The sequence below is a fragment of the Pongo abelii genome, chromosome 10, assembly GCF_028885655.2.
Source record: "Pongo abelii isolate AG06213 chromosome 10, NHGRI_mPonAbe1-v2.0_pri, whole genome shotgun sequence".
NCBI lineage: Eukaryota > Metazoa > Chordata > Mammalia > Primates > Hominidae > Pongo > Pongo abelii.
This window is the reverse complement of record NC_071995.2, coordinates 60,631,487-60,650,604: the sequence shown is the minus strand read 5'-3', so window position 1 is coordinate 60,650,604 and position 19,118 is coordinate 60,631,487. Positions and strand designations below refer to the sequence as shown.

The 19,118-nt window shown below is 33.7% G+C and overlaps 1 protein-coding gene across 5 annotated transcripts in view; it reads right to left on the bottom strand.

The window, feature by feature from the left end:
* Window positions 1–19,118, bottom strand: part of MON2 (MON2 homolog, regulator of endosome-to-Golgi trafficking) — a 127,761-nt gene that overhangs the window by 16,265 nt on the left and 92,378 nt on the right. For 3 of the 5 annotated variants that reach the window (XM_024256974.3, XM_024256976.3, XM_054527334.2), the window contains 6 exons: window positions 18,155–18,777; window positions 13,885–14,028; window positions 13,237–13,254; window positions 12,819–12,947; window positions 7,708–7,898; window positions 804–864 (listed from right to left, as the gene is read on the bottom strand). In XM_024256974.3, coding sequence (XP_024112742.2) covers window positions 804–864; window positions 7,708–7,898; window positions 12,819–12,947; window positions 13,237–13,254; window positions 13,885–14,028; window positions 18,155–18,777 — 1,166 coding nt within the window. The remainder of the gene's footprint in view (window positions 1–803; window positions 865–7,707; window positions 7,899–12,818; window positions 12,948–13,236; window positions 13,255–13,884; window positions 14,029–18,154; window positions 18,778–19,118) is intronic. The other 2 variants (XM_024256975.3, XM_054527335.2) reach the window with 2 other exon arrangements.

Here is a 19,118-nt window from a genome sequence, read left to right as displayed (position 1 = left end):
CATTTATAATCCTCAAAATATATTTCTTATTTTTTTACTTATTTTTTTCACTTTTTTTTTTTTTAGAGACAAGGTCTTGCTCTGTTGCCCAGGCTGAAACACAGTAGTACAGCTGTAACTCACTGCAGCCTCCAACTCCTGAGCTCAAGTGATACTCTCACTTCAGTCTCCCGAGTAACTAGGACTACAGATGTGAACCACCATGCCCAATTAACTTAAAAAACTTTTTTTTTTTTGTAGAGATGGTGTCTTGCTATGTTACCTAGGCTGGTCTCAAACTCCTGGTCTCAAGCAATCCTCTTGCCTCAGCCTCTAAAAGCACTAGAATTACAAGTACGAGTCACGGTTCCCAGCCTCAAAATATATTATTTAAAAAACACTATTTGCTTTAAGAATTCCATAGGCTGTATATACAGCTGATTAAAAATTGAAAAATTCAAGCAACTTTCTGATTAATTTGAACCAGAAACATCTGGTATGTCAAACTGCAGAGTAAGCTCTCAAATATATGCCTCCTGAATGATGGATTTATTTCATTGAATAAACTCTTTTTAAACTTATTAAATGAACACAACTAAGTATTGGGACAACATGCACAAAGCACAAGACTGTAACAAATCTAAGGAAGTCACTTTTAAAATGCCAGTCCTTTAAATATCAACGTTTAACCTGTAAGAGTTTTAATGCTTTCAGTTTTAATCTTAACCTGTTACTTTATTCTTTCAGCAACTGTATAGTTCAAACATTTTTACTATTTGGTTTCAAAAATGGTCACAGGAAAACATTTTAAACAGCCTCCTTACCTCGACATCAATATTTTCATTTCTTTGAAACTCTTGAATAGAGAGATTATCTGGAGGTATGCTAAAAAAAAAAAAAAAAAAAAAAAAAACTTGATTTTTAAAGATAAACTATTCCCTGCAAATACAAACAAAATAGATAAACAGTATTCAAATGTCAAAAAATTACGTCTTCCAACCCAGGTTAGGGCATTATTATTTATTGAAAAGAGTAATATTATAAATTAAAGTTATTAGTTTAAATGACTAAGCTAATTACAAACATGATACTCTAACTACAAAAACACTAGGTCCAATCTTGAACTAAATAAAATCTGTAGAACTAAACTTCTTTCAATATTATGAATGAAAAAAACAACGAAAGGTAAAGAGCTATCATCTGCAGCAGAGCAAAAGTTACCATTGTGGTGTTACCTGAATTCACTTATATTGGTGGTTATTTAAGACAGCCTTAGTTCAGCTGCTGAATTATTCACTCAGAGACAGTCCATTAATCATTAATTTGTAATAAATACAATGGATTAAAGATCTTTACAATAAAGAGGGAAAATCTGTAAAGAAGAAGACTGATGCAGATTTTCTAAAGCAGAAAATTGTTCCAACAAGAACAAAGAAAATCAATAGTTCTGAGGAACCAAGGTGGATTCCAGACTCTGTGGCTCATAAGAGTGAACAGTAAAATGGACATAAAGTTAAAAAACAGCAAGGTACTATTTAAAAACAGTTGAGAATAGGATAGTAATAACTGTTAGAATAATGACAGCTAAAAAGTCAGACAGCCACAGTACTATGAGCTTTATTTGTATTAATCTCCCATAGCAATTCCATGTAGTAATTATTATATAATCAAGAGAAGAGGGAACCGAAACTTAGAATGCCTAGTAATATGCCCGAGAACACACTTTAAGTAAATGATGAGGCCACAATCTAAACCTAGATTTATCTGATATTTGAGCCTACATTATTCTTTTTTATGTTGTAGATGTAAAAATAGTATTAGAACATTTAGGTTTAATATACACTTCTGTATATTAAGTATAATATACAATTTTGTATATAGGAATATATGGGCATCCGACTGTGGTTTCATTGATTTGGACATTTTTCATTCGACAAATATCTACTGAGTACCAACTACTTTGCATCAGGTATTATATTCTTGGGTGTTCAAGATCTAGCTGTGAACAAGACAGACTCAGTCCATTTCTCATGGAACTTAGATTCTGGTGTCCAAGTCCCAAGCCAACTATAAATTGGTAGTAGGAAATAGACGAAAAAAACTGAAAGAAATTTACCCAAACCTGAACCAATCAGAGGAATTTCACAATCACTGCCATTAAAGCAGCTTCACAGACTATATCTGCATCTCTAGAGACAAAAGTTGTGTTTAATTTTAATTTATAACCAAGGAAGGTAAGGGTTTAGTAATATTAAAAGATTTGTGATGATGGTGGAGGTAACTAAGGATGAGTTGATTATCAACAAAAAATGAAGAGGCAAAAATAATAAAATAATATATTATTAGTGTGTATATTTATTAGTGTTTATAGAAATATACACACTAACAATATTAATACTTTTAGTGTGTATACTGTGTGCTAAGGTGTATTAGTGTGTTTATTTCAACACATTAATAATATTAATAGTGTTTGGATCATGTATCAGAAATACTGAACTAGATTTTTAAAATATCATATGATGAGGGAAGAGAGTAGCATACAAAACTAAAAACTGGATAACTAATAGTTATTTAATTTATAACCAGCAAACATATCAAAAACATCGATTGAGCTTTTAAAAATGCTGATTAACAGAATTTACCTATAAATTTTAAGGGGCAATGGTCAATACTGCAGGTTACAAATAAGCCATGTAAGATCTTAAATTCCTTAAATTTGAAAACTACAGTAATCTTTAAAAATTTTCATGAATCTTTATTTAAAATAAAAAAGCGCCTTCAAACTGCTAAAGTGTTATTTGTATTTTGTCAGTTCTCTCTGTATGACATATTAAAATTTTTGTTGCAATATAATCTACATATTATAAAATTCACCCTTTTAAAATATACAATTTAGTGTTCCTTAGTATATTCATAAAGTTGTACAACCATCACCATTTCTAATTCCAGAACATTTTGATCACCCCCCCCAAAAAATCTGTACCCATTAGCAGTCACTCTCCCTCATCTCCCTTCCCCCCAGCTCCTGGGAACCATAAATCTACTTTGTCTCTATGGATTTGTTACTCTGGATATAGCCCATAAACAAGATCATACAATATATAGCCTTTTGTGTCTAGTTTCTTCCACTTAGCATTATGTTGTAAATGTTCATCCATGTTTGAGCATGCATTAGCACTTCATTCTTTTTTATGGCTGAATAATGTTCTACTGTATGAATATATTACATTCAATTTGTCTATACATCAGTTGATAAACATTTGGGTTATTTTCACTTTTTTGCTACTATGAATAACACTGCTATGAACATTAGTGTACAAGTTTTTGTGTGAACATGTGTTTTCAATTCTTTTGCACAGTACTTTGTGATTTTTAATGTAAGGTCCACAGATTGTGTAACTTCCCACTCACCCATTGTGTCTCCTTTATAACTACCATGTTTTGGTACTCAAAGTTGGCTAAATGAATTTCTAATAGACTTCAAGTGTCTACCAAATTGCAGTCCTTGTGTTTTTCAACTTTGTCTTTTTCTTTCTCTTAAACTGTTTACTTATGCCCTCAATGACATGCAAAGGCTTTCTTTTCTGCTAGTTGATTTTATTTGTATTTTCTGTGTTATTGTATTCCCTTGCCAAAGCATCTTGCAGATCAAAAAGGTTGGGGAATATTACAGACAGAGATATGTTTATTCTTAAAGTCTTAGAGTATGTATTAATTAGGTTAAAGGATTTATAAAGGTACCAATATAAAAAATAACCAAGTATTAGTCTTATTTAAATTCATTAAGTCTTGCTATTCCAAGCAACTTTCCAAAACAATCTTCCTACTGTTCAAATACTACGATAAACTTCAGCTATAGAACACAGTACATACGTGGCATTAAGTAAAGTTTAAAATGTAAAAGTTTATGACCTCCAAAGTTATCAATTATTTAGAAAACAAAAACAAAGAGAAAACCTGTTATGAAACTGAAAATGTGCATGGTTTTTAAGTTCTCTTAACACTGCACTTTTACTATCAACTGACCAATAAAAGCTTTCAATTTGAGCCTTAAAGTATTTTTGAACTATGAAACAAAAACTAAACTGGCTTTATCCAATATAAGCTGTAAGTTAAAAAGACTGATTAAACATTCATGGACCTTTACAATTACTCCAACAAATAACTTTTCATCTTTCTTTGTTGAGACAGGCTCTCACTCTGTTGCCCAGGCTGGAGTGCAGTGGCACAGTCACAGCTCACTGCAATCTCAACCTCCTGGGCTCAAGCGATCATCCCACCTCAGCATCCCAAGTAGCTGGGACTACAGGCACATGCCACCACATCTGGCTAATTTTTAAATTTTTTTGTAGGGGCGGAGTCTCACTATGTTGCCCAGGCTGGTCTTGAACTCCTGGGCCCAAGCAATCCTCCCAACTTGGCCTCACAAAATGCTGGGATTACATACTCCGGTTGGCCTTCTTTTTGTCTTTCAAATAAAGAAAATAATGCCTAGTGATGGGAAAGGACCAGCTCACGATCAATAGAAAGTAGACAGCAAGTCAGGACCAGGTCACAGGTCTCCTGACTCTCAATCTAGGGTGTTCATCAACTACTCCATGGAGTAGAAAGCTTAAATCTGTAACTAGAATAACCATAACTTAGAATACTGATACTGTGTTACTTGAGAGCTGAATTTAGAAGCTTTATTATTTTTAGCCATTAAAAATAACTCCAAGCCTGGCAACACGGCAAAATCCCGTCTCTACAAAAAAATACAAAAACTAGCTGGGTGTGGTGGTGCACGCCTATAGTCCGAGCTACAAGGGAGGCTGAGGTGGGAGAATCACTTGAGGCCAGGAGGTCAAGGCTGCAGTGAGCCATGAACATGCGACTTCACTCCAGCCTGGGTGACAGAGCGAGACACTGTTTCAAGAAAAACAAAAACAAACAAACAAAAACCTCCAAATTTAGAGCTAAATTTCCAAGTCTCAGTCATTTAGAGTTTTGGCCTTTAGAATTTTGGTTTAAAATAATAGTTGTTTCATGGGAATTAATATGAATAATGTCACCTTTTCTAAAAGAAAGAAAAAACATTAATGACAATAATAGTGGAAACAAGCATTTTAAAGTACTTACATGCCAGGTACTATTCTAAGCATTCATTCATTTTAAGTGATTTAATCCTCACAATAACCCTGTAAGTTAGGGAGCATTATTATTGACATTTAACAGATGAGGAAAAATGAGTCCCTGAAAGGTTTAATAACTTGTCTAAAAAGTAGTACAAAGTAGTACTACTGGGATTTGAATCCAGGTAGTCTGGTTGCCAAGCCAATGCTCTTATCCGCTATGCTGGCTGCTTCTTAAGTAATGTATTTTCCAACACACCAAACATACTCAAACCTTTAAGGTAAGTAGAGCCATAATCAGGCAAAATATTTTAAATGAAATTATACTACAACTGCATTGATACAAAATTATGTAAAATACTATTATTTGGCCTTTAATTCCACTGTCCACTTTTCTATATTAAAAAACTCTTCAGAAAACGGGATTTAATAAAATAAGAATAAAGTCCAGAAAGTGAAGAATATTTCATAAGAAATTCAAGAATAAGGAAGATGGCAGAAAAACTCTCAAGAAAAACAAAAACAAGCAAACAAAAACCTCTAAATTTAGAGCTAAAATTTTAAATGAAATTATACTACAACTGCATTAATACAAAATTATATAAAATATTATTATTTTACATAGAAAACCAATTTTTTTATATACAGGATCTTGCTATGTTGCTCAGGCTGGATTTGAACTCCTGGGCTTCAGCAATCCTCCCACCTCAGCCTCCCAAAGTAGCTGGGATTACAGGTGTGTCACCACACCTTGCTAGGGAAAGCAATACTTAAAGAAGTTTTACTCATTGCAAAAAAAAAAAAAAAAAAAAAAAAAGCTGATCTGAAAGCTTATTCAATTTGTTAATGGGGCATTAAGCATATATAGACAATTAGAAAATAAAAGGAAAAATTTAAATTTCTCAACCTATGTGCTTGATACAAATTAATAGTGACTCAGGCTCTTATGTCTATGAAGGAACTCAAATTTTCAGAGTTATTTTAAGGATGAAAACATAATTTGTTTGAATATAGTTTATGAGTGCCTATAATTTTTCCTTCAGAAACAGAGTATGCTTACATTGGTATCAATAACATTTCTAGAAGTGAAAAATATATAAACTACAAAACAAAGTCTGACCACTTGCAAGACAGAAATTAGGATCACCTGTAATTATTTTAAATTCTGAACTATAAGACAAACTTTTACAGGGGAAACGCAAGTTAATCTTCTGCACCCTAGAAATTTTTTTACTGAATAACTAAACCATATTAGAATAGTAAAGAAAATTTTTTTCAGTTAATTCATTCTGTTGTGGACTCAATCATTATCCATATGCCAATGTAAGCTTTTTTCTTCAAGTACATCAAATCCATAATTTAAGTGGCTTCAAACTAATAATGTTAAATGGTTATTTAGCAGTACATGGCATCATTCTACAATATCAAAAAATTACTGATGGATACAAACATTTAAAAAATTCGCCAGGCACAGTGGCTCATGCCTGTAATCCCAGCACTTTGTGAAGTCGAAGTGGGAGGATCACTTGAACCCAGGAGTTAGTTCAAGACACCTAGGCAACACAGTGAGACCCTCCATCTCTACAAAAAATTTTAAAATTAGCCAGGTGTGGTGGCGTGCACTTGTGGTCCCAGCTACTCAGGAGGCTGAGGTGAGAGGACTGCTTGAGCCTGGGAGGTCGAGGCTGCAGTGAGCTGTGATCACACCGCTGTCTGGGCAACAGAGCAAGGCTCTGTCTCAGAAAAGAATTTCACCAATGTAACACAAAGGATAATTACTTGTGCTAGAAGGATTAAACACTGCCTGGCTATTACAGCTATTACAGACAAGTCCACATTTAGTAAAAGGGCATGATTTAGATCTGTCCTGCCCAACACAACTTTCTGTGATGATGGAAATGTCCAATAATTTGCTCTACCCAGTGTGGCAGCTGCTAGTCACCCATGGCAATGAGTACTTAAAACATGCCTAGAGAGACTGAAGAAAATTTTAATTTTATTTAAAGTTTGGTTTTAATTAGTCATTTGTAACTAGCAATTGCTACTGTACTGAATAGCACAGCTCTAGATGGACCTCAGCAAATTCTTCATTCAAAAAATGTAGTCTGTGTTCCAATCATCCTACAGTAAGTAGTTCAGTGAGGGGTCGAAATAGCATCCTAAATACAAGCTTTAAATTAGATACCATACAATGAAAATTGTTAATCTTTGACAAATCTAAACATCTTAAAGAGCTGATCATTATATTGCCACTCATCCTATTCTGGTAATACACTGATTTTCTAACATTGTTTTTCTCTTGCAATGCCCAAAGGGCATCAAATTAAAAAATGAATCTTCTTAGTTTTATTAAGTTAAAATTCTTAAATATGATGCATTTGTATTGTTTTATATATAATATTCCTGTCTTATAAGCAAAAATACAAAAAGCAAAAATCTCCATTGTTCACGGATAATGTACCCAATGGATAAATGGCTAATCCAGGTGTGTTTTTAATACAATCTAGCAACCTTTATAATCAATTACTTTGTTAATGAATGAAGACAACTGTTTTTAGAGCAACTGAAGATATAATGTGCCACTTCTTGTCTTAATTTTAAAAATGAATGAGCTGACCTTTTAGTAAAGAGAAAATCTTCAAAAGTATTGGCTAGTTCTGGCCACATACTGTCAAATTTTCCAGAAGAAGCATGCTGCCGGGCAACAGGTAGCCCAATAGAAAGAACTCTGAGGAGAGAGGATACTGCTAGTTTCCATGTGCTTTCAGAAGGGCAGGAATACTTCAAACTGAGAGGAACCCTAAGAGTCTGAAAATAAAGACAGTTTAATATAAGCATTAATTAAAACATACACACACAATTTTAATTAAGAAAAACTACAGCAGAGAAAAAAATAACATAGGTATTTTCATCTTAAAAAGGATGGTATTTTCATTTAAAAAAGGATGTTATTTCGCAGAAAGGCCAATTCTCAGACGTGGTCCTCAAATACTGTCTGGAAAGATATACTTTTAAATCCTATCTCTATCTTATAAACAATGAGCCTAAATAAATAACATTTTTGAACCTCAGTTTTTCATCATCAATAATAGGGATATTATCTGAAAAGTTAAGAGAAGGAAACACAATTCTGTACCTTTTCTTAACCTGATGTTATGGAATTAGAAAATTCTGGCCGAGCGCGGTGGCTCACGCCTGTAATTGCAGCACTTTGGGAGGCCAAGGTGGGTGGATCACAAGGTCAAGAGATCAAGACCATCTGGGCCAACATGGTGAAACCTCATCTCTACTAAAAATACAAAAATTAGTTGGGTGTGGTGGCACGTGCCTATAGTCCCAGCTACTCAGGAGGCTGAGGCAGAGAATCGCTTGAACCCAGGAGGCAGGGGTTGCAGTGAGCCGAGATCCACACCACTGTACTCTAGCCTGGCGACAGAGTGAGACTCCTGTCTCAAAAAAAAAAGAAAGAAAAAGAAAATTCTGCCACAGTTATTCCAGCAAAAAATAATTTGGCTGATGTGGATATCCCATACGCAAAGGGTCAATATTGCTTATGCAGTCATCTGCCACATATATAGGTTAGACCATATAGCATAGGTGTGAAGTAGGCTATACCATCTAGGTTTGTGTAAGTACACTATGATGTTCAGACAACGATGAAACAGCCTAATGATGCATCTCTCAGAACGTATCTCGGTCCTTAAGCAGTACATGACTGTATTTTCCCACTAATGGTGAGGGAAGAGTAAACACAACATAAAATGTCAATACTTTGAAGTTGTATGTTCTATCTGTAAAATGATTTGAATTTTATATCCTACTCTAATATGTGTACTGTTTCCCTTCTATTTTTGTGTACTTTTTTCCTTCTCCAAATAGTTCAGTAAAACTGATAATTTAAGATTTGACCATTGAGGGGTACAGGAGTAGAGCGTTTGAGTTATGCACAGTGACTAGATATATAGTGACTAAGTATAGTGACTTATCTTTTCAACTGATCAACTTTTGAGACAGGTGGCTTTTATTTATTAAAAGAACTAATTTGGTGGTTCAGAATGAATTTCTCTGATCACAGTTCTATCTTGCAATTAGAACACTAGATTAACCAAAACATCATAATGAACTAACACAGAGCACCACTGACAAACAGTTTTGGCATACTGTCAGGTTATTTGCATTAGAGTAAAAATTCTGCTTTTACGTAAACATTCAGGTCTAAAAGTAGAAAAATTTTCATATTTCAAGGATATAAAACCAAATATCATCATCTTCCACATGAATTATTACTGAATACTCATACAGTATACATATTAACCATTACATATTGGCATGAAATGTGCCTTCATTAACAGATAATTAGCACACCCAGAATCTATTTATCCCCTTCCCCTCCTTCCACCTCCATATAATCCATGTGCTTTGGGAGCAACTGTCTCTACTTCCAGTTTGGGAATTCAGGCAAAGAGGTGAGGAGTTGATTAAGCCAATGAATCCAATCAATTTCCCTGGCCATAATCATTGGTTCAAGAGTGGGTATGGGACCAAAGCTGATCCACTAAAAATTAATTTTAGGAACTTAAGAATAATAGAAGTGTGTGAATGTGTGTATGCAGGAACATACACACTCTCTCTCTTCCTCTCTCTCTTCCTATTGGACATATAATCCTGTTACTGGCCTACAGCTATGAAGAGAAATGATATGGTCAATTCTTAGCAGAACTTTCTGGAGAAAGAAATGTGGTTTTTGATGATACTGCTGAACCACTGGATCAGCCAGTCATAATGCCCTTCCTCTATCTTTGAATTTTCCCATTAAGCATGCCCAAAAGTTCCCTTTATTGTTAAAGCTAGTCAGAGCCTGAGTGTATGTCATTTGCAACCAAAAGAATACTAAGTGATACAGGGCCATTTTGAGTTTACATTTTATAACTCGAGCTAAGATAAAAGAAAAGTATGGTTTGCTACTGCAATTGATATTTTATTAAAACCAAGAAAAACATTAAGCATAGCAGATCCATTCAATTTATACATTTTATTTTTTAAAATGTTTACACATCTAAACAGGAAGTGGTATACAGTATGTGCTCAGTAATTGCCTGTCACCACAAGGTTCACAATTTTGGAGAAAGAGCCTTGTCCAATTAACCACAAAACAATGTGGTAAGTGGCACCAATGAAATGGGATTATAGAAAAGAGATCATTTAACTCCTTTAAAAATACAAACTGAGTGGCTGGGCATGGTGGTTTATGCCTTTGATCCCAGCACTTTGGGAGGCTGAGGTGAGCGGATCACTTGAGGGCAAGAGTTCAAAACCTGCCTAGCCAACAAGGTGAAGCCCCATCTCTACTAAAAATACAAAAATTAGCCAGGCGTGGTGGTGTGCACCTGTATTTCCAGCTACTCAGGGGGCTGAGGCAGGAGAATTGCTTGAACCTGGGAGGTGGAGACTGCAGTGACTGAGCCACTGCACTCCAGCCCAGGCAATAGAGCAAGACTCTGTCTCAAAAAAAAGAAAAAAAATGTATACATATATATAAACTGAGGCCAGGCAGAGTGGCTCACACCTACAATCCTAGTGCTTTGGGAGGGGGTTAGAGGACTGCCTGAGGCCAGGAGTTTGAGACCAGCCTGGGCAACAAAGCAAGATCCAGTCTCTATAAAAAATCTAAAAATCAGCTAGGGGTGGTGGTGCCCACCTGCAGTCCCAGTGACTTGGGAGGCTGAGGCAGGAAGATCACGTGAGATCAGGAGCTTGAAGCTGCAGTAAGCTATAATTATGCCACTCCACTCCTGCCTGGGTGACAGAATAAAAATCTGTCTTTAAAAAAAATAAAAATACACAAACTGATTCATATTACTTTTTAGTGTTTAATCCTTAAATGATTAAAGAATAAGGTCTGATCTTATGATGGCCTAGACCAACAGTTATCTTTTCAGACATATCCCAGGTCCTGAACTAAATTTCTCAACATTTCTTAAAAATATACCATGATCTTTTACATGGCTTAATTTACCTATAATACCTGCCTCCCCCTTTTTAACCTAACTCTTAAATTTTTCAAGTGTCATCTCTATTAATTCTTGCCCAAATCCCCTCAGCAGTTGACTTAGTTTTTTGTCTTTCAGAGGAACTCAATTTTTATTCAGCACTGACTACTTGGCAAGCATCATTAAATGCTGTATCTCAATGGATTCTCTCATTATAGGTAAGACATGTAAGTAGTATTGGTATTATCCTTCTTTTAAAGACGAGAAACATGCTCAGATAGGTCAATTTGCCAAAAACCATAAAGCAGTAAGCCAGTAACAGTGGACTATTCAAAGTCAGGCTATCTGAATGCAAAGCCTCCACTATGGTCTTTACCTAGCACTTAACATACTGTAGTATTACTTGTTTGCCTTTCTTTATTCTCTATATTGAATTATTAAATCTAAGAATCATTTTATTCATTTTAAAATTGCTAGTACCTTGTAGAAAGATGCTTTAAAAATATGCTCAATAAATAAAGAGAGACGATAGTTTTGGTGAGGTAAGCAGTAAGGAGAGAAAAGTATCATAAAAGTCAAGAGAAGAAAGAGCTTTCAGAAGGCTCAGGTTTCAGAAGGCCAGTATCATGCTATAGGGAAGATAAATCATTAGAGAAGGACTGAGGATGTGAAGATTTGGTCTTTTGTAACTTTAAGAAAGCAGTTTCTGTAGAGCAATATGGACGTAAACCAACGCACAATAGGCAAAGAGTGAGTGGTGACTAGGTGAAGGCCACAAACTGTTTAAGGGATATGGAAATAAAGGAAAACTGAAAGAGGATGACAATTTGAGTAGTAAGTGCAGTTGAGAGAAAATTATTGTAGTATCCAAGGCTTAATAATCCTTGTATAAGATGGCTGAAAGAAAAATGAAAATAATCACCAATGAAGAAAGGTGGGGATAGATGAGTCTTGAGAGAAGACAGCTCAAGTTGGTCTGGTATTTATACAATCAATATAAGGTACATCCACACGCTACAGGAAGAACAAGGTTTAGGGCTAGTCCTTCAAAACAGAGGGAAAAACAAGAAATAAGCCTTAGAGGAATGGAACACAATCAACAAGAATCTTTTAAATGGCTGTCCATATACTAAAAAAGTGGCTTTAAAAAAGTCAGCATGCATGTTCAGTTAAGTTTACGGGCTGCATTGTGAATTTCTCCCTGAATGCTCATCAACCTTGAACCTTGAGGAATATTGTCCTAAGAAATCCCATCACTGGGTTATGTGGGAAAATGTAAGAACTGTAACAAAACTTTTTTTTATTATACTTTAAGTTTTAGGGTACATGTGCACAACGTGCAGGTTTGTTACATATGTATACATGTGCCATGTTGGTGTGCTGTACCCATTAACTCATCATTTACATTAGGTATATCTCCTAATGCTATCCCTCCCCCCTCCCCCCACCCCACAACAGGTCCCTGTGTGTGATGCTCCCCTTCCTGTGTCCATGTGTTCTCATTAAGAACTGTAACAAATTTAATGCACATTTATGTTAAAATATTTTTCACTAAAAAGAACTTTTAGAAAAATGGCTTGCTAAATACAATTCATGAATATTGGAGAAAAGTCATTACAAATAATAATACAAATTTTATTTTCTATTTATCCCAATATAATGATAATGTATTACCTAAGGAATAATTTCAATAATGTTCTCACCATCTAATGAAAGTGTAGAAATGAAAAAAAGATACCTTAATAATATTCTGGAGCACTTTCTCATTCACCACTGCTTTGTGACACGCTGTTTTTTGGTATAAATCCACAACTACTTCTAAAGACCTTTCAGCAAACGGCACATAATTCAAGGCTACCCATTCCGCCTAGAAAGTAATATTTTCACATGCAGTTAAAAATAAACAAGATTAAATTAATCATATTGTTTTCAAAGAGAAAGCATCTTTGTCTTAAAGTTCAGGCCTTGGTTTTAGGTCAGATTACATTACATGCAAAGTTTTCAAAGAGATATGTACTTCATGAAAAAAACAATTTTCAGCCAGGCAAAAATTAAAACTATTGGAAAAAGCACATAGAGCATTCTACCAAGAACCGGGAAAGATGTACTTTATTTGTTGCCAATAGGTTAGGACAATTTTAGGAAATTTAACTCACCGGTGCAAATAGTTGGATCTATTGTGATTCCATTGTGTTGCAAGACAAATAGAATGAGAAAAGTTAATACATATTTAAACTACTTTCGGACGATATAAAATTATAATTTTTATGTTGAGTGAACAAAATCAGCATGTGCATGCATTCAGAAATTTACTTAAACAAAGTTAAAATTTGCCAACTATGGCTATAAAAATATTTTATATAAAATCCAACTAAATTTCACACCAGTAGTGTACAACCTCTTATTTAGTACAAACAGTTTCTTCATCTTGCATGGCAGGTATCTGTTTTAAGTAAGATTAGACTTAGGGATTTTGAAGCTGTTTTGTATTGGGATGGGGCAACCAAGAAAGAGGTACAAAGGAACTTATATTTTTCAAGAAAGATATACTGGAGAGTAATATGAAAGGCCAAACTTTCTGAAGAACCAGTTCGAAGAGGAAAGTCATAAATGAGAAAAAGAACACAGAACTAGTTTCCCAAACAATATTTCTGTTCAGCTTAAACTGCTAACAGACATGTGTAAATATATTTCTGAGTGAAAAGTATCCTTTTCTGAGATAATCAAAGTCCATCTTAAGTGGAACTATCTGTATTTATAAGCCATTAAATCTTACAAAGTAAATAAAATTTACAGTAAATTACCTGATTATATTTTGCATTTGCAATGTGCTTTGTTTCCAGCTGTCCATACTGTGGAGGTTTACAGGAAAATTCTACAAATGCCAACAACTGGTCAAATATAGCTGGATACATTATCTGCATGTTTTCTGGTCCTACACAAATGGCCTATAAAAGCAAAATAAGAACATTAGAATGCATAATCTGAACTCCATTAAGTTCTTTACTGTATATATATTTGTTTAACCACAGAATCTTAAAAAATCTGTCTTATTTTATGTATTATACCATCTTTTCTAAGCCCTAAAGGACACAAACTATTTTAAACTGTTATAGAATAAAGTATAGGCTGAAATTGTTAATCAGCTAAAAAATGTTCTTTTTTTACAGTGTGATTTATTTCTTAACAGAATAGAAAAAGGGCCAACAAAGTGAAGTCCCAGGCAGTCCTCAGGTTCTACAATCTGATCATTTGTTCAGTAATACAACCATTAGGCCATTAAGAATGTGTGACTGACCACGATGACACTGACTTCAAATTCTGTGATATCAGTTCATTGAAATGACATCTGATTTCTGCACCATGCCTGGTCCACCAACTTTAACAAATAATCATGTGTGTTGCAGTTGGGAAAATAAGTCATCTAAGAAAATTTGTTTCTAAAAGAAATGTATCGATTAATTTTTGACAGGGCTGTGTATATTTAATGTGAAATGTATCTAAATATATCGATTTGATTTAAAATAAATTAAAATATTTTAATATAAGAAAACATTTTAATAAATAGTAACTAGTTTCTCTAGGTTTCTTACTTCAAATAATTTGATAGGAAGAAAGAATAAAATGTATATCATGATACTGCAGATTTTAATTATTTCAAATATGTTGAAAATACTTAAATCAGGGTTTTTTTTTCTAGCCACAAATTTATTTTTTCTTTTCGTATTTTCTTGTTTCAGTCTTCATTTTTCTCCATGAGAAAAACATTTAATGATATTATTTATGAAGTGTCTAAAATATACTTGTGCTTTATAAGACAAAAAGGATGATCACTTTATGCCTGAGAGGGTAGGTACTCTTAAAATCTTAAACCAAAATTCAAACCATTTAACTTTTTTAAAAAGTTTCTTTAAAAACAGTATGTACAAAATTTATTTTATGCACTCCATGGCTTTTAGCTGATCAGATAACACATTAGTTTTATTTTCCCTCAGCGGAGATGTAGCCATTTAGCTATAATGGAACTTTTAGATAAAACTGCACTGAGATATAAAGTAGATATGCAAGTGCTGCCCATACCTAAGTGTGATTGTCCTATAATTATAATGTAAGAAAGTAGTATAAAGACATCTAATACCATGTCTCAATATTTTTTTCTCAGAAATAATGAAGAATTTGAATAGTAAAATTTATACACTCTAAAAATTCTCTTTACTGACTGCTTGTAATAGTTCTACTTTCTTCTTCATTAACCTCTTGCTGGATCTTAACTCTTAGAAGTAAACAAGTAGTAATTACTGTGGAAAAAGAGACTGAATTACTCTAAGTGAATTGTTTTATTTTCAATGACTAACAACAACAAAAAACCATATGTGGGTACCTGAGAAAACTAAGTATTATAATTTCTTTGTAAGAATCTTAACACAAATTAATGACTTAACTATGCATTTTGATTTTCAATGATCCTTTATGATAAGAAAACACACTAATAGTGTTATAATTGATGTATAGAGAAATTTTGGGACTTTAAAATGCATAATTTGGAACCCACAATTTTTTAACAACAAACTCCATCTAAGAAAAAGTTTTTATGGGCTTTTCTTCAGTATTCTGAAGTCTGAATATCAGAAAAATCTATAGAATAAACCTGATAACAAATTTTAGTCCAAAAGCTAAGAACTGATAAGCAATCTAGATAATATTTCCTATTAGTCCTTGAAAGCTGTCTATTTGAAGACAAGAAAAAATATTGAACACCTGATTTCTTATATTGTTTAAGGTTTCACTTACTAACTCACTTAATAATAATCTTTTCAGTGCCTGGCACGTACTAAGGCCTTTGCTAGAGAACTTGATGATGAAAATAACAACAGCTAACATTTACTGGGTGTTTAACTCATGCCAGGCACTAAGTGCCTTACAAATATCCCACATAACAAGCAAAAAGTTGTAGATTTATTATTTTTACTTTATAGATGAGGAAGCTGAAGTATAGAAAGATTAAGGAACTTGCCCATGTTATTTAGAAGACAGGGCTTTGTTACACAACTCCAAGGGCATCATTCACATACAATGTGATGCTGTCTCCTGGAGTGCAACTCCGGCAGCCCCGGTGATGAATGCAGATATGGTATTCAGCCATCTGACTAAGAAGTTTAGCAAAAAATAAGACAGATGCAGTTTCCTGACTTCAGGACTTACAGTAAAGCACATACAGAAAGCAGATAATTAAATTCCCAGTTCCTCTATGTATGCTAAAATAACTTGGCAATACATAAATAAATAAATTAGCACATATAACTAAGTCAACTTGGCTGGGAACTGGTGGTTTGAGAACAAAGAGAAGACTGAGAACTTGAAGTCCTAAACAATATAAAAGCACTGAGGAAGAACAACATAAATGTTCCCCTTTAGAAAGAAAACATGATATCAGAAATCAGTTTTTCTCTTAGGAAAGAAAATAGCTTTCTATCAATAAAATGTTTTGCTCGATAACTATTAGTTTAAGGATAAAGTCCAAAAGCAAGTAAATTTGGCATGTGCAAAAATTTTCTGACATCTGTGGAAGAAAATATAAAAACACTCTGATAATAAATATACATTTTTCTGTTAGGAGATACTAGAAACCCATTAAAAATCTCACATTCAAGGTCTATGAAACATCATTTAGGTAATCATACAACACAACAATGGCTAGTGTGAACATTAATAATAATTTTAAAATAATATAAATGAACAACAATAACCCATCCAAAGTTTCAGACTGTTTTCAAAGCTATTAAAAGCTCAGAACAAATTACTAGTAGTTGAGATAAATGATTCCACTTTTCCTCTCACTGCTAAAGCAGAATTTTTTAAAAATAAAACTTACATTTTTTTTCTGAAAAAAAAAAGTTTCTTGTTTAGCCTGTACACATATATAAAAACCTGAATCAAAGCTCTGAATCAGAGTACCAGATTACGGGCATCTCAAAAGGCCTATGTCTTATTTTCTTTTCTGATAGGATAACTCTTCCATCCCCTGAAGTCTATAAGCAACTTATTTGCATGTCCAATGGACAGGGTGGGTAATTACTTTTCTTCTCCAATGAAAATAAAGATGGGTATTTTGAGTTAAATTGTAGAAAACCAATACCCCTACACTGAATTTTTTTAAATGCCAGATTCTTATTTCCTGCACAACGCAACTAGGGTTCAACAGTTCAAGAACTACTGCTCAGCTAAATTTCTTCCAGAGGTAATTAAGAGTTATCATCGTAGAGTAGAAATTCTTACTGTGAAAATTTTTATCATTCCAGTTGGGTAAGATGCAGTTAATCAGAAATCTAATTTACACTACACAAATAGTTACTGATAACATGTGTGATCAGAATCTAGATCTACTCCAATCTTATTAGAATGTTTTTACTTTGTTGGAAAGGCTGGCTACTCAGTTGGCATTTTTTTGCTTAGCATTTTAATGACTGTGAATTGTGCTATCAATTTTTCTTGATAGTCTAAAAAACACTTTGAATTTGATCTAGCCTTGCTTGCTAATCTGAATTTGCTCCATAATTTTAGATCTGTTTGTCTGAATAGTTTTTTTTTGCAATAACAAAGTACACATAGTAAAAATAAATCTCTTTAAAAACCATGAGGAAAAATACTTTTTATAAATTTCTTTTTTTAGTATAGGCTTTCAATAATTTCAGAACTAAATTTAAGCACAGATTAAAAAATATAATCCCACCGCTTATTAATTTTCTAATTATAAAAGTACTTTACTAAAACTTTTATTCCAAATATTATATCCTCTTGTGAAGACTTGCATGGACAAACCAAAAATCCTGGTGAAGTGAAACATTAGGATGCAGGCAGCTTAAGATTCAAAACATACATGAATTACCTTTCAAAATACAACAGAAAACCACAAGTTTTCAAAACACCTAGATCTTGACAATCCTCAGTTTATCCCAAAGTATACATATAAAACAATCTTGATGATCTAAAATTTATCCCCACAAATATATAGCAAAATAAAAAAAATTTCAGAGAACTATATGCATTATTACTTAGCCACTAAAATTATATTACCTTTTGGAGAACATCTAAAGCTGTAAGTACAGCTTCCTGTAAACTTGTCAAAACTGCTTCGGTATAAGATGGAAGAATAAAAGGGGATGCATCTGAACTTATTGGGACTGAAATAGCACTGTGCAATATGACTCCCAACTTCTGCAAGTCATCCATGTTGAAACCAGTTTTTATGTGTTGGTAGAGAGCTGGAAATATCTGAATTAAAGCTGTAAGAAAAGGCTGGCTAGGAATAAAAGTTAGTTTATCAAAAGTAATAGGAGGCTTAGTACTTTCAGATCCAATTCTATACCAGGTATTCCATGCAGCCCACCATAGATTCAAATCTTCAAGCTCATCAGTAACAATGGGTGGCTCAGAGCTACTATATCTTCCAAGTCTTTCTCCAATGGAATCTGTTCTTACAAATGGCCTGCTCATGCCTGATATGGGCCCTATAAGAACAGGCACAGGTACATTAACTACAGGTGGTGTCTCAGGCTTATCCGAGTCTCTGACAGGGGACACAATCTGTAAAATTTCCTGGAAGCTTTTCAGAGCAGCCAGAGATACTTCATTGTTTTTGCTGAGTGCTGCTGACTGTATATGGTCAAGAAGAACATCCCAAGCTCTTGAAAAATCTCCTATATTAGGAAGAGAAAAAAAAAACTATTAATCATAAAAGCGATCAAATTTTCTCTTAATATTAGATACTTGAAAGCATATTTGCTTAATTTTTCTGCTTAAAATCCTACAGAACTGGAAAATATATGACTAGGTACTAAGGTACTAACAATGGGAATTAAAATGATCACAACCTAGAAATTCAGTAAAAAAAATTTTCAGATATAGGAACAAAGGGCACCAAGAGGAGGATGATGGATATATCAAATAATGTTTCAATCTTAAAAACAAAACTCAGGTAGGTGATGGGTGCACTGAAATCTCAGACTTCACCACTATACAATTCATCCATGTAACCAGT